This window comes from Buteo buteo, chromosome 5 (genome assembly GCF_964188355.1).
Source record: "Buteo buteo chromosome 5, bButBut1.hap1.1, whole genome shotgun sequence".
In the NCBI taxonomy this organism is placed as follows: Eukaryota; Metazoa; Chordata; class Aves; order Accipitriformes; family Accipitridae; genus Buteo; species Buteo buteo.
Genome location: NC_134175.1, coordinates 12,117,534 through 12,142,479, shown reverse-complemented (window position 1 = coordinate 12,142,479; position 24,946 = coordinate 12,117,534). Strand labels below are relative to the sequence as shown.

At 43.3% G+C, this 24,946-nt stretch overlaps 1 protein-coding gene across 1 annotated transcript in view; it reads left to right on the top strand.

The window, feature by feature from the left end:
- The window catches only part of TRPM8 (transient receptor potential cation channel subfamily M member 8), a 44,912-nt gene extending 21,652 nt beyond the window's left edge, over positions 1 to 23,260 (top strand). Inside the window, exons 14-26 of the mRNA XM_075027842.1 lie at positions 2,394 to 2,539; positions 3,284 to 3,396; positions 3,860 to 4,076; positions 7,691 to 7,782; positions 8,823 to 8,964; positions 10,407 to 10,578; positions 10,819 to 10,996; positions 13,570 to 13,760; positions 16,037 to 16,136; positions 17,469 to 17,502; positions 19,366 to 19,452; positions 20,722 to 20,928; positions 21,376 to 23,260. Of these exons, the coding sequence (XP_074883943.1) occupies positions 2,394 to 2,539; positions 3,284 to 3,396; positions 3,860 to 4,076; positions 7,691 to 7,782; positions 8,823 to 8,964; positions 10,407 to 10,578; positions 10,819 to 10,996; positions 13,570 to 13,760; positions 16,037 to 16,136; positions 17,469 to 17,502; positions 19,366 to 19,416 (1,436 nt within the window). The 3' untranslated portion in view covers positions 19,417 to 19,452; positions 20,722 to 20,928; positions 21,376 to 23,260. The remainder of the gene's footprint in view (positions 1 to 2,393; positions 2,540 to 3,283; positions 3,397 to 3,859; positions 4,077 to 7,690; positions 7,783 to 8,822; positions 8,965 to 10,406; positions 10,579 to 10,818; positions 10,997 to 13,569; positions 13,761 to 16,036; positions 16,137 to 17,468; positions 17,503 to 19,365; positions 19,453 to 20,721; positions 20,929 to 21,375) is intronic.
- The last annotated feature ends 1,686 nt before the right edge of the window (positions 23,261 to 24,946 follow it).

The window sequence follows — 24,946 nt, the reverse complement described above, 5'->3', positions numbered from 1 at the left end:
TAACCCTGGTGGTTTTGTTCAGCAAAATGCAAGGCAAGATAATTCATTCAATTTGCCTGAAATGCTGCCCAGAAATCCAGCCTGAATTTTAAAGAAGAGAAATGACATCTCAAAAGGAAGTAGAAAGAAAGCTTTATTTAGAAAACTAGATATCCAGTGTTAAATGCTTCCCTTTAATGTCAAAATGTGTTTTTACTGCTTAGAAATCTCTTCCACACCATCTGTTCCCAGTAGAAACTGTGTCCCCTGTCTGAACAGCTTGCCTCCAAAAGTGGGTGTTGTGGGATTTTTGGGGGGTAGATAATTACTTTTGTTGGGAAGAAAAGCTACCTAGCTCTAATGACAAGGTTGAAAAAGAAGGGTGCCCAGAAATAGGAAGGAGAATATAGAGTAAGAGAAGATTTCTGCATGAGTGCTGGTAATATTCAGGTTGAGAAAAGCCACCCTTCAAATTTGCAGGAGTACTTTTGGGGAGTGAGAATAAATTGTAACTAAAAAGTGGATTGAATTCCCAAATTCTGAACTGCAAAATCATATACCTTCCTTATTCTAAGATGACAAGCAATACTGTCACTCATTAAGAATGCAGATCTAGCTTGGTTTTTTTTTCTTTTTTCTTTGGTATGACCTTCAGTTTCTTCATTTGCAGGGATTGTGAATGGTTCAGAATTGAACGCTGCCTCTCATGGGCTGGAGTGACTAATAGTTTCTTGTTTAATGAGGGTAATGGGTGGCAGGAGAACAGGGGGATGTTCTTTTTTTTTTTTTTTTTAGGACTTCCCTTTTCTGAAGCAGCAATGCTGATGTTTCCTCAGTGTCTAGTTACTCTGCAAATTATTCAGAGAAACACGCAAATGAAAGCCAGCACAGTTGGTAGATACCAGAGCAGGGATTAATTTGTAGCACCCACGACTTACAAACTCAAGCTTATCTGTGGTGTGCTCTGTGGTGCAGGACCTTGGTTTCTAAACTTGGAGGGAGATACAACACAGTGGTGCCTCTGGGGCTTTATTATGGGTTATGGCCTTGTTCTCTTGCCTGGCGCAGAAGACAGTGGATCTCTAAATGCATTGCTGCCCAGCAATTTGATGTCACCACCAAGTCAGATTAAGTGACAGGTAAAGTGTAATAGCCCTGCAGGTTGAATAGGAAACCATAGAAATGTTGCTGGAAAGGCCTTCTGGAGGCCTCTAGTCCGGTCTTCTCGTTGAGGTGGTGTTACCACCAGGACTAAATAAGTTCATGGCTTCTTCTAGCTAAATCTTAAAAATCTCCACAGACGGATATTATTTTATTGCTCCTAAAAGCAGATCATGTTTGTTCCTTTTCTGAGGCTAGTGGAGACTCGATTGACCTGTTGAACTTGGGCCTTATTTTATTTGTGTGTATATCACCAAAGCTATTTCACTAGCTGCTAAGGAGCGGCACAAGGCCACACTGAAAATACCTTGCTTCTTACCAGAAAGTATCTCCTACTTCACAAGGTGAAGACAGCTTAAACATGCTTTCTTAAAGGTTTCTACATCCTTCAGGCCTGACTATTTAGCAGGACACTGAGAAGTGAACATGTCCCATTGAAGTCTGTCTATCAAGATCTTTCTCCATGTTGCGGTGTATGTGGCAACACCAGCGAAAAGTATTGCTGTATGCGTGCATCCTCGCAATTATGGTAACAGCTGTTTGTGAAATGCCTGGGAAAATGCACTCTTGGAGAGAAGAGCTTCTAGTGAAGGCTGGTGTGTTTTTATAAAAGGCTGGATCGCTCTTCAGGGCAGTTACGCTCTGTCACAGATACACCAACAGAACTGCCTTTGAGTGGGGAATGTCCAGAGCTGGAAAGAGAAATAATTTTTCACTCTATGTGCATTGTTAGTGGCAAAAATCTATAGGCAGAATAAGATGCTCACGGCTCTTCTAAAACAACTATGTTTGCAATGCAGTTCCCAGTGAAAAAGCATCAGATTCTGCCCTTGTTGTTCTACCTTACTCTTAATATATGACTACTGAGACTGACTGTAAGTCATTAGATCAATGCTAAATGAATGACGATGAAACAAGCAGATATACTGAGTCATCTGAGTAGGAGAAGTTCATATTTTTTACTTAATTAGTGCAGAACTCAACTTAATGCTATCTGTGTGTGAACTGATTTAGTATTACAGTTTTCCATCCAGACGTGAATTCTGTACAAAAGCTTAATACATGCAAGTGGGGTTGTAAATCAATGCATGTGTTGTTTTGCCATGCTGAAAATGTGTAAAGAGTTCTTGTGTCTGCATACTTTAATATTACAAATATTATACTTTGGAAGTCACTGAAGACAATTGCACCCAAGTTGGTGGGAGATGGAGTCTGAAGTTGGAGCTCAGTGTGGGGCTGCTTCTTTCCTCCAGAGCTGTTCACCGAGTGCTACAGCAATGATGAGGATCTAGCTGAGCAGCTGCTGACCTATTCCTGTGAAGCCTGGGGAGGGAGCAATTGTCTGGAACTAGCAGTGGAAGCTAGAGACCAGCAGTTCATTGCACAGCCAGGGGTGCAGGTAATGTCAGTGAAAAGGAGGTGCACAGATTACTGTAACTCTTGAGATCTGGGTAGCTTAAAAAGTGAATATACTTGCTGTGAAAATGCTATCTCCGCGTGAACAGTCTGTGAAAGGGTAATGCTCAGACACTGTCCTCATGGAAGTGAGAGCCTCCAGGCAAGGTTTCCTAGCCCTCTGAACACTGAGCTTTGCAGGGTGGCAGCGTGGTCGTGTCCTGCAATGTGCTTACAGAACCAGTGTCTGCAGTGCCGTGAAATGCATCCCAGAGAGCACTGACTGTGGCTGGTGGGGTACAGGGTGTGTGGCTCCTCTTCTTGAAACAGGAACTGGCTGATTTGCCCAGAAATGTTAAGTCAGGAGGGGAAGGCTTGATTTAGAGCTGTAAATCATGATGAGCTGGATGATAAAAACTGCCTGAAGTGACTTCTCCCTTGGCACAACTCCTGGGTATGCACAGTATGGATGTACTGCCCAGCGTAAAGTGCCTTATAAATCAGGTCAACATGAGGCTGATGAGGACTTGAACTCATCATGTAGACTGGAGGATGGCTGGACTAAGGAACCAGCATGCTGTTACTGATGCAGAAAGCTTTCTGTATTGTTGAAACAGATATCCCAGTTATTTTGATTGAGATCTCAAAGTTTTGGGGTTTTTTTACTACATCAAATGTCCTCTAATAGCATTCTTAGATTATTTTGTTGCTGTTAGAACAAATGATGATATTTTCTTCTTCCCTGCAGAATTTCCTTTCCAAGCAGTGGTATGGAGAGATTTCAAGAGATACTAAGAACTGGAAGATTATACTGTGTCTGTTCTTTTTTCCTTTAATAGGCTGTGGTTTCATCTCATTCAGGTAATTAACTGGCTTCTCATTAGCAGAAGCAAAGAAAGTCAGTTAATCATAGGACAATTCAGGCCAGAAGGGACCTCTGGAGATCATCCAGTCCAACCTCCTCTCAAAGCAGGGTCAGCTGGAGCAGGTTGCCCAGGACTGTGTCCAGTTGGGTTTTGAGTATCTCCAAGGGTGGAGACTCCACAGCCACTCTGGGGAACCTGTTCCAGTGTTCAATCACTCTGAAATAAAGATAATTAATGGCTGAATGAGCTGACAGATCATGTCCTCACTCTGATCCAGAGTTAAGATGTGCCAATTTACTTGCATGCTTGAAATCAGTGGATGCAGAATGGCATTACCTTTAAAGTAATGTCCTGTGCTAGACTTTGCACCTTTCTCATTTTCACTTTGACGAAGAACACAAATGTTTCCAGGCACAAAAGCTATGCTTTGAGACCTTTTCCCTCTTTTAATTCCTCAGGAAAAAGCCTGTGGAGAAGAGTAAGAAACTCTTCTTGTATTATGTGTCTTTCTTCACCTCCCCCTTTGTGGTCTTCTCCTGGAATGTCATCTTCTACATCGCTTTCCTGTTGCTCTTCGCCTACGTGTTGCTTATGGATTTCCAGAAGGAACCTACCATCCTGGAGATGATCCTTTACGTGCTGGTCTTCATTCTGCTTTGTGATGAAGTGAGACAAGTAGGCAGCGTTTGCAAACCAAAAATGTTTAGTGCTAGATTAAAAGCCTTGTGTTTTTTCCCATCCTAGTAGCATTAGACAGTGCAGGCAGCTTCTAGGTTACAGGGGAACCACTTCTTGGGAGATATGTTCAGGCAACTCAAGGCACAAGGAATATTTTTTTTTTTTCCCCTGATGTTTAATTCCTACTTGTGCCCCAATAGCATGCACCAAGAGGAATGTGTATTGACCTTGAGGCTGTGTGGATAAGCTGATGCTGATGGAGATATTTCTCAGGAATGCTTGGCTTGGATTGCCAAAGCAGTTGAGAATAGGAGGTTAGATTTAACACATCTATCTGGGTGCATATCTCTAGATCAAGTGATTCCTGCCTCTCTTCTCCACATCCTGCCCCCCCCCCCCCGCTTTTTTTTTTTTTTTTTGGGACCAATGAGCAACTTATTGTTATGTATTTCTGTTTATCTTTTAATCATAAATACAGGTTTTGCTAGTTTCATGTAGTCTGAAGGACCAGCTTTGGACTGCCTACACTGCTTGTGATGGTGTGGTGTGGGAAGAGTGTGTGGGACTGCCTTTATAGCCAGCCACATAGTTGATATTCTTCTTACTTCATATGTAAGGGCACATATGAAATATGTTGGTTTTCAGGCAAGCTGATTTCTATCAGTGTTCAGAATAGTGGGAAGATGCTGGGGAAATTGGAAGAGAAATGGGTGTGTGGTTTCTGTGCAGTGCTGCTTTTTGATTGTCCTGTAAGGCATTAGTCTCTACATGAGTGTTTGTGGGTGATCTGCTGGATCAGACCACCCTGCAATAACATTTCTTACATGAGCTCAAATGACATGGCTGACTGTTGATGTCACTGTGCTTAACTTGCTGTGTGGTCTTTTTTCCTTTTTAATAGTCAAGGTGGTACCCTGTTTAAGGCAACTTTACTTGCTAAGGAAAATGGGGGAAAAGTAAAAGACTCTGTTGCAATGAGAACACTAATGGAGTGTTTGTTTCTGCTGATTTAGGTTCTGGTGTCTCTGGACCTGTCCTTGCACTTCCCGTGTGTACCCAGCAAAAGTCCTGGGGAAAGCCTTAGGCATAGAGACCTTTTTTCCTCCCAATGTCACTATTTCTTGCTACCCTGAGCAGGTAGAACAGCTTCAGATCCCAGTAATCCCATTGATAGTTGGTGGCCGGACTGTACCAATTTGATTGTGGGAATGGAGGCAGCTAAACCAGAGACTTTATTGAAGATTTAGAGTTATCTTAAGCCAGCATTCTGGCTTCAAACCTATTTTGCTAAAGAGCAGAACGCAGAGCAGTGTCCCAAACCTCTAAGCTTCTCAGGAAACTTTCTCCCTGGCTTCCTCCAAGATAGATTATGCATGCATTGGTCTAACTCTGCAGTCAAAATAGTATCTGTATCCTTAATATTTAAAAAAAAGAGGGATGTCTCAGATTTTGCTTTTGCATCAAAGGAAAAGTAAGAGTAATGTTGCCTGGGTCCCACTGTACCTGCTGCAGTCAGATAACTAGTTCTGGGGAGAAATCAGCCCTCTGATTAGAGAGTGGTGTGTCTGTGGCAGTGACAACTACTAGACATTGTTCCAAATTTAAAGGAGATTATTTCACCGTTTGGGAGAACTGAACTGTAACTGAACTGTAAGCCACTGGCTCTGCCTTGTTTTCACTTCTGAAGGTCCTAGAGATTTTTAACTAGCCAGAGCTACTTTCTCATATCCTGTTTAGAGCTGTCATGGCAATAGTGAAATCGGAGATGCCTTTTTCCTGCTATCTTCTTAGCCACATGGATGTAGCCTACAGCCAGGTGAGTGGGTAGACTTGTGGGGTGTGCAGGAAAGCCCCATTTTCTCAAAAGGGGAAGGAATCTGGACAGAATCTCCATGCACGTTAACTCTTAGCAGTGGGAACTGCTTGATATTTGAAGGACTTAACTGCACTGCAGTCTCAGTTGTTCTCACTTGTTTACAAGCATCTGCCTCTGTTTTCTCTCTGTTTCTGCTTTAGATGAAAACCTGTTTCCTTTCCTCCATCCACAGTTATGCCCTTAATAGAAGAGGCATCAGGCTTAAACCTGCTGCATTTAATACAGCTGTAGTGCAGTGATATGCTATTGCTTTGTGAAAGACATTTGGACCATGTGTGTCTAGCCGTTCACATAAAACCCTGCTTCACTGTCATGTGTAGCAAGGCAACTTATGTTTGATTTAGGGAGTTACTAGACAGGGGCAGCCCTATGTCATAGGTGTCACATATGCCATGCCCACTCAGTGCCCAACCTTTGGTACCTTAAACAGTAAGAAGGGTGTGTTTGGGTCCCAAGATGCTGAAATAGTGTCTGGTAATATTTTGAGCCTGACACCCTGGTAGCTGCCACAACTGTCCATCTTTAACAATGTGTCCCATCATGTGAAGAAAATGTAACAGTTGTGCAACTGGAATAGCAAAGTGGTGGTCTCTACTTATAGCTGCTTCTGCATTTAGAAGAAAACTCCCCTCAATCTCTGTTTCCCATAAAAGTACTGAGAGCAGAATTGCCTTCCTTGGGTATGCCAGTTATAGAGAGATTCACTGATCAGTACTGTACTAAGCTTTGATTATTTCAAGAAAATTAAAAATAATTATGATCAGGGACTCAGTCTATTTCTTCAGTCCTGGCAGAAGTTTCTCCTGGCTAAGCTACTTGTCCTAATGAGTCTCCTCTGAATTGGGTCCAGAAGTTGGTTCTTGCACAAACTTTGGATCAAGGGTGCAGTACCAGTCAGTCTGGGAATGGACAGATTCTCACTAGACTTGCAATTCAGAAATAGAGCGCCAGGTAATTAAAAGAATAAATTAAGCCTACATCTTTGATCAAAAGCATGTGTGTGTAGCCAGGGACAGATTACTGAAAGGCTCTGTGAAGAAAGAGAAGCTGGAATAGTTCAACTGCCCCGAAACAGTGACCCTCCTGCCTCCCTGCAGTGTTTCATCTGCTCTTAGTGTGTCACACCAAGACTCCTTTGACCCATTTGGCAGCAGTTCTGCTGGAGCATACCATGATCTACCCTGAGGTCCCCTGGCAGCATGTGTACACACATGTGAGCATTAAGTCCATCAATCGCAGCTCTTGTCAGGACTGTTCCCTCCTCTCCCCATGCACAAGCAGCAGTGTGGTTGGGTTATGTCCTCTGAGCGCAGTAACCCACACTGTGGTGCAGTGTTTGTGTTGCTGATGTGCTTGTCTGGTCCTAGTGCAAGAGCATTAGGTTAGGACATCTGAACTGCAGAAGATGTGTTAAGGAGCTCTAAACATAGAAAATCTTGACCTGTAGTCCTATTGGAAGTTACAGGAAAAACAAGTTGCCAGTTATTTCTGGCATTGGTGGATATATTAAAAACCCTTTTTGGGGGGAAATTAAAAGCAATCTGAACTCTGGTATACCCATTATGTGTGACAAAAAATTAATTGGGCAAGGAAACAATCCTTACTCTATTGCAGTGGGTGGAATATTTACCCATGAGGACATCCAGTGGGGAGAGAGAAGGGGAAGAAGGATGAGCTCCCCATGTCACTGGTCAGTGCTCTGTGGTGGTTACTTTCTGATCTTTTTCTTTCCCAGTGGTACATGAATGGCAGTAAGTATTTCTCAGATCTGTGGAATGTTATGGATACACTAGCAATCTTCTACTTCATAGCAGGGATTGTGTTCAGGTGAGTAGTATCTTTTCTTGTGGCCATGTTATGGCTTTGCTTCCTTTCTGGGTTTTGACTACAACCTGTAATGAGATTTGGGGAAATGAGGGGTTTGTGAAACAACCTGTTCTTTATGAAGGCCCCAAATACTGCCAAGTCTTGACTCTAAATCTGTAAAAGCAAATAAAGAAATAAAATATGGTGATTAGGGAACATTTGCATGCAATTATTTTCTCTTTTTTGTTTAATGGAAGTTGAGTCTATCCTTGGAGTCAGAAGTGGCTTTCCTAAACTCAGATCTTTCTGGGCCACCAGGACAGCCCTTCTTAATGCTTAGATTTGGATGAGCATGTTTAGAAGATGATGATTGAAATAGGCTTAGGTTTCATGACAACGCCTTCAAGACTGGCTATATAGAGCATATCAAAGTTGCAGTGTAAGATGGTTAATACCTCGGAGAGTCAGAAGTTCTTCAGGATTTTCCCTGGCTCCTATTATTGACTATTTAATATGGTAATCTGGACTCTTTGAGCTTTAGTGTATTGTATTTAAGGGGACTGTAATTGTACCTACAATAGTCTAACTGAATGTCATTAGCTCACATAAGCTATTTTACATGAATGGGTGAGTTAACAACCATGACAAAGAAATGATGGAAACACATTTTACAGTGTAATTGTTCAGTCAACTGTAACTTACTTGTTGTTGCCTCAGTGCAGCAGAGCGGTCATTGCACTGTGATCTTTTTGGAGGGCTGCGGGAGTAGCTAAAAGTACAAGATTTCTTTGCTGTTAATAGTTTTAGAGGCTAAGAGGAGACACAGCGATGATGTAGCTAAGATAGGAAGGGTGTAAACAAGGTGTGCATTGATCAGTTCTACCACCTGTCAGCAGGTATGGGTTGGTGGGAGAGGGTATGGGGCCCTGGATAGCTGTGCTCTGTTTCCCAGTTACTCACTTTCCACTCCCCATTTCAGTGTCTCACTGTATTTTCACCTGATTTCTGTATGCTTTACCCAATGCTTGTCTTCATTCTTTTTTTTTTACTGTCTCCATCAGGCTTCACTCATCTGATGAAAGCTCTTGGTATGCTGGGAGAGTAATTTTCTGTTTGGACTACATAGTTTTTACTCTGAGGCTGATCCATATTTTCACAGTTAGCAGGAATCTAGGACCCAAAATTATTATGCTGCAGAGGATGGTAAGATTCTGGCAGCTGTTCAAGGAAGTCTAAATAAATGATGTGACACCTTTTTTTTTTTTACTTCAAGAGTGAAAATCACCACTGTTCTGATGATGGCAGCAAGTTCTCTTCTTCTCTTAAATCTGCTAAACAGGATTAATTAAGATTCAAATAGGACCTAATTAAGAGCAGGGCCTTTTTCTCTCCCTCTGCACAAGGAGAGAATAAAGATCAGGCTGAAGAACAGAAGAGGAAATTTGTTTCCTGGTAGATTTGTCTTACGTGTCTCATGTTTCAGTGGTACATTCCATCACTCTTGTTGCTCACATGAGCATTCACCAAACAAGACAGTGATGATAGACGGTACAGGAGGAGGATTTCTGTCTTCCACTGCATCCATCACACAAATAATTGGAGAGGCTGGTGGTGAAGAGCCTCTTATGGAGTGGCCAGGCTAATTCCATCCTTTGTAGCTGGAGGGCATGTTTGCTAGCAGACTGGGAAAGGTAACAGGAAGAAAGTGGTGTTCCATATAATACGGATGTGGCTTTACTGCAGGTGTGGGAATGAGGAGCATTGGAGAGCTGGAGTATGCCTGAATTTGTGCATGTCACCTGGAGCCGATCTTGTGTATGGAATTTAAAAACCAGCTGTGTGGTGACAATGGGAGTAACAGTGTGGTCTGCAGCTTACCCAGAAAACCTTTATTTTGCCACGTACCACTGCTGCAAAGCTGAAGTCTAGAGATTACCTAGTCCTAGAGTGCCTTATGATATGGAAGCAACAACACAGGATTGTTTCCTGTACAACTTTCCCTTGTTTAGCCTTCTTCAAAAGGGATAAGTTTTTGAGTAAGTGTAATAATAATAATAAAGATGCTTGGGGCTAGTGGAAGGGCACACCTCTGTGGAGGTGGATCTGCAACAAACGGGAAAGCTCAACTGGGATACTGCCAGTCTTCAGTTATCTGTATATTATTAAGAGACAGAAATTCATGAAACTGCTAGCCAGAGTGTCTGGACTATAAATGCTGGTTTGAAGCCATCCAGGCTAGCATTTTCAGAACTGGTGGCTGCTTTCACCTGACACTTGGCTGGAGGGTTGCAAGCTACAGTTGTTGCATAAGTAGTCTTTATATGTGGATCTTGCTTTTGTGGGTGGACCCTGTCTGATGCCAAGGGGATATCCTACATTCTGAAACATGCCTTGCTTTTCTGGTTGCGTAAACATTTTTGAAGTTCCCTGAGCGGGAATGGTTAATTATTTGCATGCGTGTGTGTGTGTTGGTGACTGTAAATTTAGGAAGCAGTGATGTGAAAACATGCATTAAAATGGTGCTGTGTAGCTTTTCTAATATTTGTTCTCCTCCCAAATATAAAATTGGGGAGAAAAAAGCCATGTGTGGCTCGTGACAGCCATGCGGTGTGTCACTGATGCATTTGCTTGTTGTCCTTTTCTAGATGATAGATGTCTTCTTCTTCCTCTTCCTCTTTGCTGTGTGGATGGTGGCCTTTGGCGTGGCCAGGCAAGGCATCCTGAGGAAGAACGAGCACCGCTGGGAGTGGATATTTCGATCTGTCATCTACGAGCCGTACCTGGCTATGTTTGGCCAGTACCCCGATGATGTTGACGGTACCTGTTTTCTGTGGGAAGCTTTCCTGGGTGCGTGGAAGGCTCTGTCCTTTCAGTGGTTGTCCAGTCCTGTGTTGAACCCTTTCCTCCAAGCAGCAGCAAGGCAAGGTTTTATGTCTGATGGGGACGTGGGGAAGGAGGAGGCCACACATATTGGGGTCAATGGCAGTACCTGGGGCTGGACCCAACAGAAAGAGGGGGAGAAGGCTCACTGTTTGTTCTCCTCTCTCACCCTCTGAGGTACCACATATAACTTTGACCGCTGCACCTTTTCTGGCAATGAGTCCAAGCCCTTGTGCGTGGAGCTGGATGCCAACAACCAACCCCGCTTCCCAGAGTGGATTACTATTCCCCTTGTCTGCATTTACATGCTCTCAACTAACATCCTCCTTGTGAACCTGCTCGTGGCTATGTTTGGGTATGTAATAAAGGAATGATCACTTGCTTGTGATCTCTGTATCGATATTGCTCGGAGAAAGGGAATGAAGTCCTGGAAAACGGCATGAAGCCAGACCTTGGACTCTGCCTGTGTCCTTTGCTGGGAGTAGTCTGGATGGGGTTCCCAACTTGAAACAGACCTCTCAAGTGAAGGGTGTGGCATGGGAAGGTGAACAAAGGCAAGGTTATTCAGCATTTCTCACAGCAGTCTAATCAAAACTGATACAATGTCCTGGGGACGGCTTGCTGCCTGTCCTTCTACTACTTCTCTAGGCATCCTTTGCACACTGGGCTTAGCACAAATGCCTGTGGTTCACACAGGGGGTGATAGCTGCTGGGTCAGTGCTTTACCAAGTGTGAGTTGCTTCACAACTGACTGTGCTAGACAGAATAAACAAGTTATTATTGCAGTCTTTCTGTGACACTCAGGTTTTATTAACCAGAACTGCTGTGTGGTAATGATGGGTGTGTTACTGCTCTGGTGAACCTGCTATTTATTGTTCTGACTTACAGCACAGGCAATGGGCCACATCTCCTTGGGACATATAAAAGGACTTTGTCTTGAAAAATGCCATCACCTCTGTATTTTATATGGTAATTTGTCTGTGGGTCTACCAGTCAGGAGGCCTATTCTGACATCTTGTGAAGTATTACACCATGCAGATGGATGAGACACCAGAAATTTGGTGCTGGTAACTGCTGACTGTATCACATAGCTAGCACTGATTTGCCAAATAAAAATGGTTGCTGTTGTGCACATTATCAAATATATATTGACTGCATTGGGACCAGCAAGAGCAAACCATAACTGGCCCTCAGGGAAAAGTTTCCTCAGTTTCTTCCAGAAATCCTACTACTTTTCTGCTTTACACTCCCTTGCAGCCTAACAAAAATACTTACAACACCTGGGCATCATTCTTGAGGTCCGCGATGTTTATTTTTGTGTGTTTGATGGTACTTTGGCAGTGACAGACTAGGCAGGAATTTGCTTTGGCAACAAGAGTATTTACAGGAACTGCTAAGGACTTTTGGTTTGCCTCAAAAAGATCTCCCTCCCGAATGCCAATGCCATTGTTTACTGTCCTGAGATGAGATGTATTAGTGTGATGAGTTGAGAACGCCTCAGCTTTGGGATCTGCTCACCCCTCTGCCCTGAACCTTTCTTCCCATGCTGAGCTGGACTCCAAAGACAGTCGGTAATGTGATTTTTGACAAGGCAGCTAGGACCGGTGCAGCATATCTATTTATTGTACCTAGTTTTCCTAATCTGCACAGGACCTGGGGACAGAAGACAGTGCTTGTACTCACTAGAAAGGGTGAAAGCAATTCATATTAATCAAGGAAAGTATAGCAGTAAGCCACTCTACCCTAGAAGCCTTTGATATTTGTTAGAACACTTATTTTAACAGCACCTAATGGTAAATGCTCTGGTTTATACAGTTATGCCAGTAAAAACCTAGCTTTTGCCAGTTCAGCTTATTTTGTGGAAGGACCCACATGAATTCTCTAACGACACTCTCAGAGCTTTGCATAGTTCATTTTAACAATAGACTGCACAATTTAAGGAGGAGTGCTGGATTGTACTGAAGTCAGGAAGCTCAGTGGGCAAACAGCAATCCCAGATGTTTTTTTTCTTGATGCAGTTGGAAATGTGTGAAATCTCTGATGACTCCTCCTATGACCAGTGTGTATATAGTGTCTGTCAGTCTTTAATAATGCTGATGTCTGTTAGACACCAGTCCAATCAGTGTCTCTATATGTTGTAATTACAATTATATATTAATTTTAACAACAGAGAATCCAACTATTTCTTTGCATCTGGTATGCATTAGCTGAAAAGGGTGAATATTACATTTTAAATACTTCTGATATTCAGGATTGTATTATCTTCTAAAACAATAGATAATTTCCACCAGGTGAAGGTTTTAGCTTATCTCATGTAAGGGTCCGTTAGGATCTCAACACAGACATTTTGGAAGCATCTGTCTGCCATTTAATGTCAGCAATGAAAGGTCAGGCAGTCTGGGAGCTGTTTGCCCTTGTGGTTGTTGCTTTGCTGGGTTCGTACAGTAGGTTTGATCCATGCCTGGAGTGTTCTTAATACCTCCACTAAAAATCTCAGGAGCTTTTAATTTTTTGTAAATGTTCTATTTTTAGTTTTTGGGGTTTTTTTGCTTAGAAAGAAGTTAGCTGATGAATTAATGAGACAATATCTTGCAAAGAAGCATCCTGTTCCCATGTGTCTAGGCTGGAAGAAAATTGCCTAGAGCCAAGGTAGTGAAAGTATGTGGAGTATTTTGTCCCTGTTCCTCATTTTTCCAGTTTATTTGTAACTTCAGGGTGGTTTTTTTTCTACTGTCTTAGTTCTTCTCATTTTCAAATTTCTCTCTAAAAAGGACAAACTCAATAACCTCCTAATCAGTAAAAAGTAACAGCTCCAGGATGACTTTACAAAAACGTGCCTTAGTATAATAAAAAGAAACACTGTGTTACTTGGCTCTGATGGAGTGAGTAACTAATGCTGTATGTATTTTCTGTTTCTTTTCCTGTTAGTTACACTGTTGGATCAGTACAAGAGAACAACGACCAGGTGTGGAAGTTCCAGCGTTACTTCTTGGTCCAGGAATATTGCAGTCGCTTGACTATCCCTTTCCCTTTCGTCATCTTTGCCTACATATACATGGTGATGAGGAAATGTTTCAAATGCTGCTGTAAGAAAGAAAGTAAAGAGCCATCTATTTGTTGTGAGTTGGATTATTCCTTACTGCGTAAAAGTCAGCTCTGGTGCAGGTGCATTGCAACTCTTCCATGGCATGGTGTGCTTAAACCAGGCAGCTAGTATTTTGGTGGGAAATTTTCATGGGCAGTGTAGACCCTGGAGGAGGTGGTTGTGTAGTGGAAAAGAGGAGCAGCTCATTCATGTTCTCTGTCAAATGCAAATCCACTATATTGCTGGAAATCTCTTCAGTAAGATTCGAATCAAAGTCCCTGGCTGCTTCTCAGCCATAATCTTCCTTTAGTACTCAAGGTGCGCTCTCTCTGGGATATGGGGAATTATACTCCTAACTCCTTATGCTAAAACTCTAATTGAGCATTATTGTGATCCCTGCCCCTCAGTAGCTTTGGTTTTGGTCTGGTTAGAGAGCTTTTGTGTTCTACTAAGACCTGGTCTACTTGAGTACTGTGCAGAGTTATCCACTGCTTTCTTGTCCAAGCCATTTCAAGGCAGAATTACTTCATGTATGTAAATCAATTAAGTCTTCAAATTAATCCTATCAGTTTAGGGCTGCCTATGCTTCTTCCTAGCTTTGAAAGGTTTTTTTTTTTTGTGTTAGAGCACTGAATAAATTCATCCAGACCCTGCAGCAGCTGAAATTCATCTTCATGCTCTGCATGAAAAATGTAAACCATCCCATTTGTCATTAACATCTTGTAGCGCACCCTTCCTGCACTGTTACCCAGTGGCAGAGATCCCTGATGTTGCATGCTCTGAGTGTTTAGGTAACTAGTACAAGAGGTGGTCTTCGTCTCTGCTTGCCACTCTACCTTCTGGAGTTGCATTTCTTTTTGTCCTCCAGTTACAATCTCCCAGCTAATACAGCTAGTAGCTGCTATGGCAGCCTAGTAGAGGACAATCATCTTCAGAGGCTCTTCTGCCTGCTGGTAAGTGACTGAAAGAGAATAGAGAGTCTCCTGACCCTGCCTCAAAAATGCAGCAGTGGCCGAGTCAATCCTCTAGCTATTTCCCCCTTATTTACTCTGTCAGAAGGCACAGATATGAATTGTTTTAACAAGTTTTCCCCCCAACAAATGGAGTGCTTTCTCTTTTTTTTAAGTCCCATTCAGAAGCAGATGAGAGAGGATAAGTTGAGTTAATTGACAGTCTTACTCCCATCCATCAGCAACCTGGCAGTTGCCCTGCAGCACAGGCTGGATTTGTTACTAGTTCAGCAGAAAGATGCCTGCTTTAGCGTATAAAATTCCTTAGTGCTGACTAAATTGTTTTGGCTGTCCAAATCACTGTTTGGTTTCCTTGCTGGGAAGGTTGTTTAACGGCAGATATTTCTGCCCAAGTAATGCACAGTTGATGTTGCAGTTCTAAAAGCAAATGGAAGGATTAACTAGAGCTGGAATACCATCGTGGTTGAGTTGCTGACAGGAACTGAGAACCGCATGGAGAAAGCACACTAATGTATTGACTATTGCAAAATCCTGGCTTCCCCACTTAACTCTTATGGAAATGGTTGGGATTTTGGGTGCTTAAATGCTTGTTGGTATGTGGGAGAACAACTGAGGCTGTGTGAGGTCAGAGGAGCACTAGGTGGAGGAAATGGGACTTCAGTCATTTGCCAGCTGTGGGCTTCTTTTGTCTCAGCTAACTTTTTAAAATTAAAACCAATGTGGTTTGTGCTGTCCTGTTGGAACAGGATAAAATGCAGAAGTGTTATCCTGGAGGACTTTGATGCCTCGAAGTGGTTTGCTTTGTGTCACTCTCTAATTTACAGCATCAACAGGAGATGTTTTTTAGAGAAGACAATGCTTCATCATTTTGAAAAGTTTTAGTTCAATGATAAGTCATACAACATGGTTCTTAATACGTGTTACTCTCAGTGATTCAATATGGGATAATGTAGAAACAAATGGAAAGCTCAAACCCAGATAGGAACTTTCTGGAATGTCCTATGCCTGTTGAAGCGGCTGCCATTTCACAAAGCACTCGTGTTAACCAAGGCTCAAAAAATTCCGGAAAGAGTTTTGGAGCTTGTTAGGGTTTTTTGGTTCATATTTTCTTTTTTTAACCAACTGTGGTTGCCAGGAGCATACAGTAAAATGCATTAATGTCACATTTATCAGAGCTGTGTCACAGGTGGAGGGAAGGTGGGGCTGCGAATGCTTTGGATGCAGAGAAGGGAATCATTAGCCTCTGAATGCAAGCACTAACCCAGCCTTTTTGCATCTTAGCATTGGAAAGACAAATTAACTGAATCTAGTGTTGTTTTTCTTCACATACATTTTCCAGGCTCAAAAAATGAGGACAATGAAATTCTGGCATGGGAAGCTGTCATGAAGGAGAATTACCTTGTCAAAATCAATACCAAAGCAAATGATTCATCAGAAGAGTATGTCTGCCCTTCTTTGTCTTCACTCTCTTAACTTTCTGTTGAATATTTTTAGTGAAGGCAAGTTTTCAGCAGCTCTAAATGTTTACAAACTAATGAGTAGATAAATAAACTCAGCATAAATGTGCATTTTCTTTTTAAGTAAAATGCTGCAGGTTTTTGTCAGCTGCTGCAGGCTGTCTTCAGAAATAATTGATTGGTCTGGTAGAATACTAATGGCAATATTGCAAGGGTTATAATGGCATGTTATGCACACAGCTAGGTAGATGTATTAAACACACTTGTTCCAAATGTGTGTCACAGTATTTCTCAAATTATTTCACCTTTCTGTACTTAAGGCTTTCTATTTTACCACCAGAGGAGAAAATGTTGTCTTCCTATAGTGTTTTGAGGTCTCACTGTGGAAAGCAGTTGTATAGCTGACTAGTTTTGTAACATTATGCAGTTAGCAGAGAGTATTTAGTGTTAGACCTGGAATATCAAGCATTCCCATGGCATCAATCTATACAGAGGTCTGTACTTTATAGCATAAGTAGGAAAGACCTCTTATTTGGAATGATTGAAGGTTGATGACTTGGAGTATTCTTCTTTGACTGCCGGATCATGACACTTTATCTTTGGGATCTGTCTCAGTGTTTTCAGAGTAATAGTATACAAGGAAAAGGAAATATAAAGAAAGCTAGAAAACGACAACACTGACCTGCTTTGTATGATGGCATAATTTTGTAGCTAACTTCCAGCAGCTTTAGTATTTCCCTAAGTCAAACATAAGGGAAAAGCTGATAAGAATGGATAGGAAAGACCAGACTCTTCCATGCCCCTCTGCCCCTGCTGTGGACATTGCTGTCCACAAGTAAGTGTTTATGTTAAGACTACCCAGAGTCACTCAGCATGGATAAGAAGCCAAACAAATTAAAAAAAAAAAATAGCTTTTATGCTGGAAACAGGAGTGTTGACAGGGAAAATGGAGTAGCATGGCACTAACAGTAATTCATATGTTAGTTAATATACTTTTAATAAAAACAATGCCAAACCACCTGCAGCCCTGCCTTCTTGGAAGGATGAAACACTGGTGTTCCCAAGCAGGGGCATCTGCAGGCAATCTGTAACTGCCCTCTGACTACATGCAAAGAGGGCAGTCTTCTGACAACTTCAGACTTTAATCGCCTTAGCTCTGCTCTTTGGCCAAAGATGAGAACTAGATTTGTGAGCTCCAGAGAGACTTCTGCAAAGCAGTTCTGCTCAGTTTTGCAAAGGGTGGAGGGCAGTTAGCCAAGGCTTCTCTAATACCTGGACTCAGCCCTTTCTTCTGTGTCTTCTTTCTGTTTTCAGGATGGTGCATCGATTTAGACAACTGGATGCAAAGGTACTTGTGTTTCAGACTGCTCTGAGGGATGTGCTTCTGTCTGGTAAAGCAAGTAGTGGTCCACAAGGAAAATGAGCATCACCGAGAGTCATGTGCAGTCTTTGTTACTATTGCCAGGACCACATTTTAATTGGGCTTTTTTGATGTGCTCCTTTGCATCTTTGATTCCATGTGTAGCTTCATACTTTGTTGGAAAATTAAGTAGAAAGATACTTGCTTAGCACTGAAGAAGTGTTGTGTAACAGGCCCATGAGACACTGATGGGAAGAAAGGGCATTACACGCTTAGAGTATACCATTCTCAAACACATGTTGTGTCAAGTTTAGCTTCTAGTGCTGAAGGCATGAGTAATTAATCCTACTTCGTTGTTGTTGTTTAACCTCTGCTTATAAAATGAAGTAGCAGTTCACATACATTGTGGCAAGCCTGGTGGTGCTTCAGATAGCACAGGCAACACCTGCTAGGTAAACAAAGGATGCTCCATACATATTGCAGGATAGGAAGACCTTTAATTACAATTAAAATAACCAATTCTCATCTGATTCACAGAAACATCCTGTGTTGAAACAATACAAAGCTACCAACCTACTAGAGAGCACATCATTGTTAGAAATGTCATACAAGTATACTTTTTATGACTGTGATACTGAAAAGACCTTCACAATGGGTATTTTTTGAGGCTTGATTGAATTATGTATTTTGCCTCTGAAGTGGGGCATTGCTTTGATGTGAAGAACAGACTTTTTAGAAGTCCAAGGGTGAAAAGGCCCACATATACTTCAAAATACTTCTTTTGATTGCTGTCAAATAATGTAGATTGTAAAATGATAGCTTGCTTTCAAGACTGAAATGGAAATTGTGAGTGACCAAGTATGTGTCTAGTGATGCTTCTTGTGAAACTGAAAGGAAATATGATAACGATAATTCTATACTGAAAAGTAATACCCAATTGTGCCTCTTATTCTGTGAGGGAATATGTCACAGCAAGCTGTTTTGTCTATTCATGCCTTCAGCTTTAGTGACAGAAACGTACCAAGGCCAGTGCTTAGGAGTAGTGCCCTTGAGAGCAAGGCACTCCAGAGATATCTCACTGGCTCTCACTTCAGATGATGTCCTAAAAACAAGTCTGAGGATGTAACTGGGTCCTAGGCATGAGCCTTGATCATGGGGTAAACTTTCCTTTAAACTTGATGTGGATGTCCCAGGGAATAATGGCTTCAGTTATGGCACAGGGAGGTTTTGAAGGTAGCTCTGTGTGCCAGAATGAATGCTCCACAAAACTCCAGTGATCTGCAGTCTCTGCTTTAAAGGAGCACAAGGAGGTGCATTATAGTTGGGAGCTTGTAGCTGTCATGATACCTGCTTGTTAACTAGGTGAAATACATATTCATTAGGGCTCACTGCATTAATTGCATTGATGAAAACTGTAATTGGGAGTGTCCTTTCAAGCACTGTTGCATTTGGTGTAATATTTGGAGAGGCAATTACTTGTTACTCTTATTACTTATTACTATTACTTTCCTGTGAAAAGCAATATTAACACTGCTTCATTTGCCATCACAGTGTGACTACTGAATACAAAAAGCAGTCAGTTATTGCTTTTGAAGTAGTGGTTGGTGTCCACAGGGTAGCCAGGGAGGCAGGAGGCCAGATGTGTTTTATGCCTGTTGTTGCTGATGTTGTATGGTATTTTCTAGGGTATGTATGTTCTAGGGTATTTCAAGGTACTTACTCCTGCTTGCTTGCTTTTTTCTTTTCCTTTCCCTTCATCCCAAGCTGTGATCATCTGTTGGAATGAGTTAGATTGACTTTACATAAACAATATTTCTTTCTTTCTTTTTTTTTTTTTTTTTAATTTTTAAGCTCTCTGATTTGAAAGGCCTTCTGAAAGAGATTTCCAGCAAAATCAAATGAACATATCTGAAGTCCAAGAGCAGCTACCTGAGCAGGGTAAGCCTTCTTTAAACCCATTCTCTGACTTGAATAAGTTATCAGCATTTGGGATGTTAAATCTGTATGTCTCTGGAAGAAGAGTTAGTATTAATTATTGATGCTTGTATTGATGTTGTCTAATATTAGAAAAGAAATAAGAGCTAAATTCTCTTCCTTGTTTATTTTTTTCTGAAAAATACAATTTTCCATTTTGGGCACGGTTTAAAATATCTTGGTTTGCTCCCTTGCCTTTGCCTTTGAAAAACTGTGAATAACCCAAGGTTATTTTAGTTGTCTTTGTGCTGGAGGCCCCCTGGAAAATTAGGAGCTGCTGTGCTGGATCCTTTACAGTTGGTTCATTTTAACTCTGAGGAACATAACCAAATAGAAAAGACAGAATTGTGGTTAGGAATATGGTTTATTTTCCCACTGTCAAAGTGGGGCATTATGACAGATCACTATAGCCTTCCTGCGTCCTATATGATAAACTGCAGAGTGAAGAGTTAACCCAAAGTCTCCAGAGCTGCAGTTCAGCATCTGGTCGTGAGCCTTGTGTCCTTTTTCATCGAGTTCTGCGAAGAACTGGGTTGGAGCCACAGGTTCTAGTGGGATGTGAAAGCCAGACAGAATATTGATGGATGCATTCTTTAAAGACAGGAGGTTAAGAAGTGTAGCTGTTGACAAGGATAATCTGGAACAAGTTGATCAGCCTGAACATTAGAGCCTGGCCTCTTTTCCCATAGAGGGTTTTTCTGCAAGGTAGCTTATACTTGTGCCAAATGTTCCTGAATCAGTTGTCTCCCCATTTTTCAGGGACAACTTCATACTCACTTGACCTAAAGTTCAGTTTAGTTATGAATGACTTGCAACCACCTAATAAAATCTACAAGGATCACCAGTTCCTGGGCATTTTCTTGGATGCAGTAAACTCCAAGTCACCTAGAAAATAGGCTGTAGAATAATGGAACTCTGAAGGTCATCTAGGCCAACCCCACTCAAAACAACGCTGGTTCAGATCAAAGGTAGCTGCAGTTTGGCTGAAAAATAGGTTGCAATTCAGTAAGAACAAATGCAAATTTTATAGCTACCTGGGAATTACTGGCTACATAGACACAAAATGGCAGAAAATCTGATGAGACAGCAGTTCTGCAGAAAAGTGTCTGAAATGGAATATTAAATAGCTCGTGTTTTGTTGTCTGTGAGACGTATGAAGTAATCCTCCTGCCGCTTATAGTGTGGTGAATCCTCTGTTGGGTACAGCATCCAGTGTTCGCATTAACCTTCCAGGAAGACGACGGAGTGGCTGGAGAGTGTTCAGAACAGTGACGAGGAACTGGAAGTCTTAACAAATAATCTGTAGAAAGGAGTGAATGAATTATGGTTAGCCTACCTGGGAAAGAAGATACCTAAATATGATGGAGCTTGTGGAAACAGCCTCTCCTTATACATAATAAATGCCTTGAAAAGATGGAGTCCCTTTCCAGTTTATGCTTGGTAAACTATCTAGATGACATCCCAGCTGTGATCAAACGGTTTTGCCTGTGAGCTGTCCTGACTCTAAAGCTGAGCCTTGGCAGTCCACAGTACTAACGTCATAGTGTGAACAGAGAGGTTAGTGTCTCACAGGATGCAGATGTGTGCATTATGCTATCTCATCTGAAAGGGAGTATTTGTATCTGTGCTGACCGTCTTCAATATGAGATGCTGGATTGGCCATTCCAGGTACTTTGCATGCAGGTGTCTCTTTTGCTTTCACTTCCTGACGAGTATCTCTGCTACTCCGCTAAGACACCATGTTCTGGCTGGGTGCTGCAAAGAATTCCTTGATCCCAAGTGTTGCACAAGACATCCAATTTTCCAAGCTGATGTCATGAGGATGAAAGCAAAATGTTGAGGCAGGCTAGGAGCTCTATACTAAATCTTTTTCTTTTGCTCACACAGGTACTGATTCATCAAGAGTAATTTCTCTGAGCTGGCAGTAACCACCAAGGAAACGGTAACTGATCCACCAGAGTGTCAATGTCTCAGCAGGAGTTACTAGGATTTTTTTCGGTTTTTATTTTTTCAATAAAACAGCCCTTTCTGCTTGTTGCAAGATGATGGTAAAACATTAAGACGACTGTTTATCTCCTGGCAGGACTCCCGTGTTACCCCAGCTCTTCTTTTTCCTCATCTCCCCTGATGTTCAATGGCAGCAATTAGACCTTGTCAGCTGCTGTTAAAAAGCACTCCTAATTCCAACAGTTCTGCTGCTGCTGCCAAAATCACTTTGCTTTTCAATTTCACTCAAAGGGGCCTGTTCATGGGTTTCCTTTAGCCACTAATTGCTTGTCTTAATGAATCAATCTCCCTTTCCTTTGTGTAGTAGCCAGATAGAGCTTGTTACTTGCATGGTCTGTCTGTCAGACCTGCTGAGGTCTGTAATGCTGGCATGCCAGTATATGATGTATTTCAGCATCATCCCCCGGAGGAAAGACAGCCTTTGGTCCAACCCTGCACCCACATCTCAGACCCTGCATGAACAGTGTGGACTTCTTTCCACTCTACCTGGAACTGTGCAGCAATGCTGAAGCTCAGCTATTACAACCCTGCATGGGAGACTTAATTCATCTAAAAAGTGTTTCCAAAGGCCTTGTGTGCAATCATTGCTTCTTTCTTTAGTGATAATTTGTATAGTGGGAGCATTGCAATTCATTTAACTTTTTCAAACATCTGTTTGCAGATGTTTGCATTTTGAAATGGAGAAGAGATTGTTGGCCAGCTTTAAATATTGTGATGCTTGCTGTGGTGAGGTTGCTTTTTCTGTGTTCCATCCAAAATAGCAGCTGAATTTTGTGTGGTATAATTGGGTGCACTACCAACTGAAGGGAAACCACTACAAATGGCATTTATTTACCTTGCAAAGCATTGTATCTGTCTCCGTCCCCTGTGTCTAGGAACAATCTCCCAAGATGTTTGATTTTGAAGGTTTAGGTATTTTCCTTTTGCCTGGCAATGGCTATCATAGTCCATACACTTTATAATGACTTGTAGTTAGTCTGAGGGCTGTCAGGCAGAACATATGGGTGCTTACATGGGTGCCACATGACGTCTCCGGATAAGTTGTTAGGTAGGTGAAGAGGGAATTTCTGCTGAAGCAGAACACTCCCCAGGTGAGTCGCCTTGACCAGTGCAAATACAGCCATCTGCTGCCTGGCTAGAAACCAAAGCCTGTGTGCAGGCCAGCCTCTGTGCACAAGAGCATGTTCCAGTCCACGTCTGCTGTGAAAACATGTTGGTTCAATCTGGGGAAGACAAGACTGTTTTTGTGTGTTTTGGTGTTTGCTGCAGTACAAGGATATGAAGTGCTGTTGTACGTGGGGAATGTTTCTACTTTAGTATGCAGCTGATAGAGGTGCAGCTTACTGACTGAGAAGGCCGGCACATGCATGCATCGTTTACTGGACCTGCTGCTCTGCTTGTCTTTGTACCTGAAAATGGAATAGTTTTACAGAGAAGACTGTGATGAGGTGAAATCAGAAAGGCTATCGCTTTTTTCTTCCTGCTTCACATGACCTAACTTCACTGTATGCCATGCATTACATGAATCTGGGGGATATAGCACTACCAATAGCAGTGTTACTTGTTTACATATGGAAATACTTGTGTTTTTCTGTTAAAAAGTTTATAAAGGACTCAGGCTTTCATTGACTTCTGTGGCAGTTAGCTTGCATCATAAATTAATGAGATAAGTTTCCTTTCTAGAAATTATTTTTTTTATGTCATTTGTATGCTTTGAATGTGAAAATTGTGCTTTTAGTTGATTCCTTTCATATATAAAACCTGCAGTGTACTTGCTAGTAGCTCTAGTGATCTGTTCTTCTGTAAAATGGTGAATGTAACTTTGAACCATGTTCTGAAACCTCAAAACCCCAGAGTGTGCCCCTGCCCGCTGCTGCAGCCCATCGCCACCAGCCTGCCCCCCACACACGCTCCCTTCCCTCGGGCGTGTGGCCCCGTGGACTCTTCTCCAGGCTCCTCTCCCTCCTCGAGCCCCGGGTGCCGACGACGGAGCCCCAGCCCAACTGGGCTTTGGCAGCAGGGTGGCACCGCGGCTCCCTGGGCAGCACCCAGCCCTCTGCTCCCTCCAAACCCCGGCACTGGCCGGCTGCTGGCTGGGCGTCAGGGGTGTCCTGGCAGGAAAGGCAGGGTGCAGGGAGCGCCCGACCTGGGGGCAGAGTCTGCACCAACCCTTCCCTCCATCCCCTTGTGCTCTCTCCAGCTGGCAGAGTACAGCAGCAGAGTGGACGAGTACCTGCAGCAGTGCGTGCTGTACCTGCAGAGCCCACAGGCATCCATGCGAGAGGCGGCCATCATGGTCCTTGGTGAGCCACAACTCCCCCGGGGTCCCTCCCTGCCCCACCGCAGCTTGGCCCCAGCCCCGGCTGCTGCACCGGCAGCAGGAATTGGCCCTGTGGCTGTGGAGCCCCGACTCCCCGATGCAGGGCCAGGGCACCCACGGGGCTCCCTGCCGCCCTCTCCCACCCCTGCCCTTGGGCGTCATGCTCTGGGAGGACCCCAGGCTCAGCCCTGCCAAGGGGAGGAGCGCTGCTGGGGCCAGCAGGATTTGTGACGGGCTGCGTGTTCCTAGGGCTTGCCGGGCGGCACGTGGCGCATCAGCAGGTGAAGCTCCAGGTCATCTACAAGGGTGAGTGAGGGCAGCAGGGTGGGTGTCAGTGGGGACTGGCAGGGAGGAGGAAAGACCCTGGGCTGGGAGCTGTGATCCCTGCCCCAGCTGGGGAGAGCTCTGCTCCTTGCACGGATGAGGGGCAGCGTGGGCAGAGCAGAGAGAGCTTTCAGGGGCACGTGGCGTTCGTGGCCAGCACCTTCCGGCTGATCCTGTTGGCCCCTGCTCCCTCCTGGCCATGGGAAGAGCTGGGTGGGGCGGCCCTGGCAGGAGGCGTTCCTGGGGTCCCCGCAGATCCGGGTTCTGACCTCGTCTCTCTTCCTCTCTGTCCCAGCCCTTCAAAGCACGACAAAAGACATCAGCCTCTCTGTCTCAAACCCTATTTCTGCTAAGAGCTGCAGAGAGAAAGTTCTCTTCCAGATTCAGACTATCAGTGCTCCAAGAACAGCTCTGGAGGACATGGAGGACAAAAAGACCTTCTCTCCCGTGCACCAGCTTTCTGTGCTGCTAGAGCTCTGTGCAGAGCTGATCCTGGGCACAGCTGAGCGTGCATGGAAGGCTGGGTGGCTCCTAGCCTCTCCCTGCCCATAGGACAGCTCTAGCCCTAAGGCCCTGCCTGTCCCCTTCATCTGCTCCCAGCTCATCCCTCCACTTGGCCTTCTGCGAACAAACAGTCTGGCTTCTTCACCTTATCTGTGTGTCTTTTCTTTCTGGAAATGAAATGGTGCAAAACTTGGGCCCTGAGGCACACAGGCTCTGCTCCTGCCTTTCTTTTGCCCCTTGTGCTATGTGCAGAGATGGAGAGGAACAAGGGCAATTCATAGCAGAAGGGTCCTCCAGGAGGGT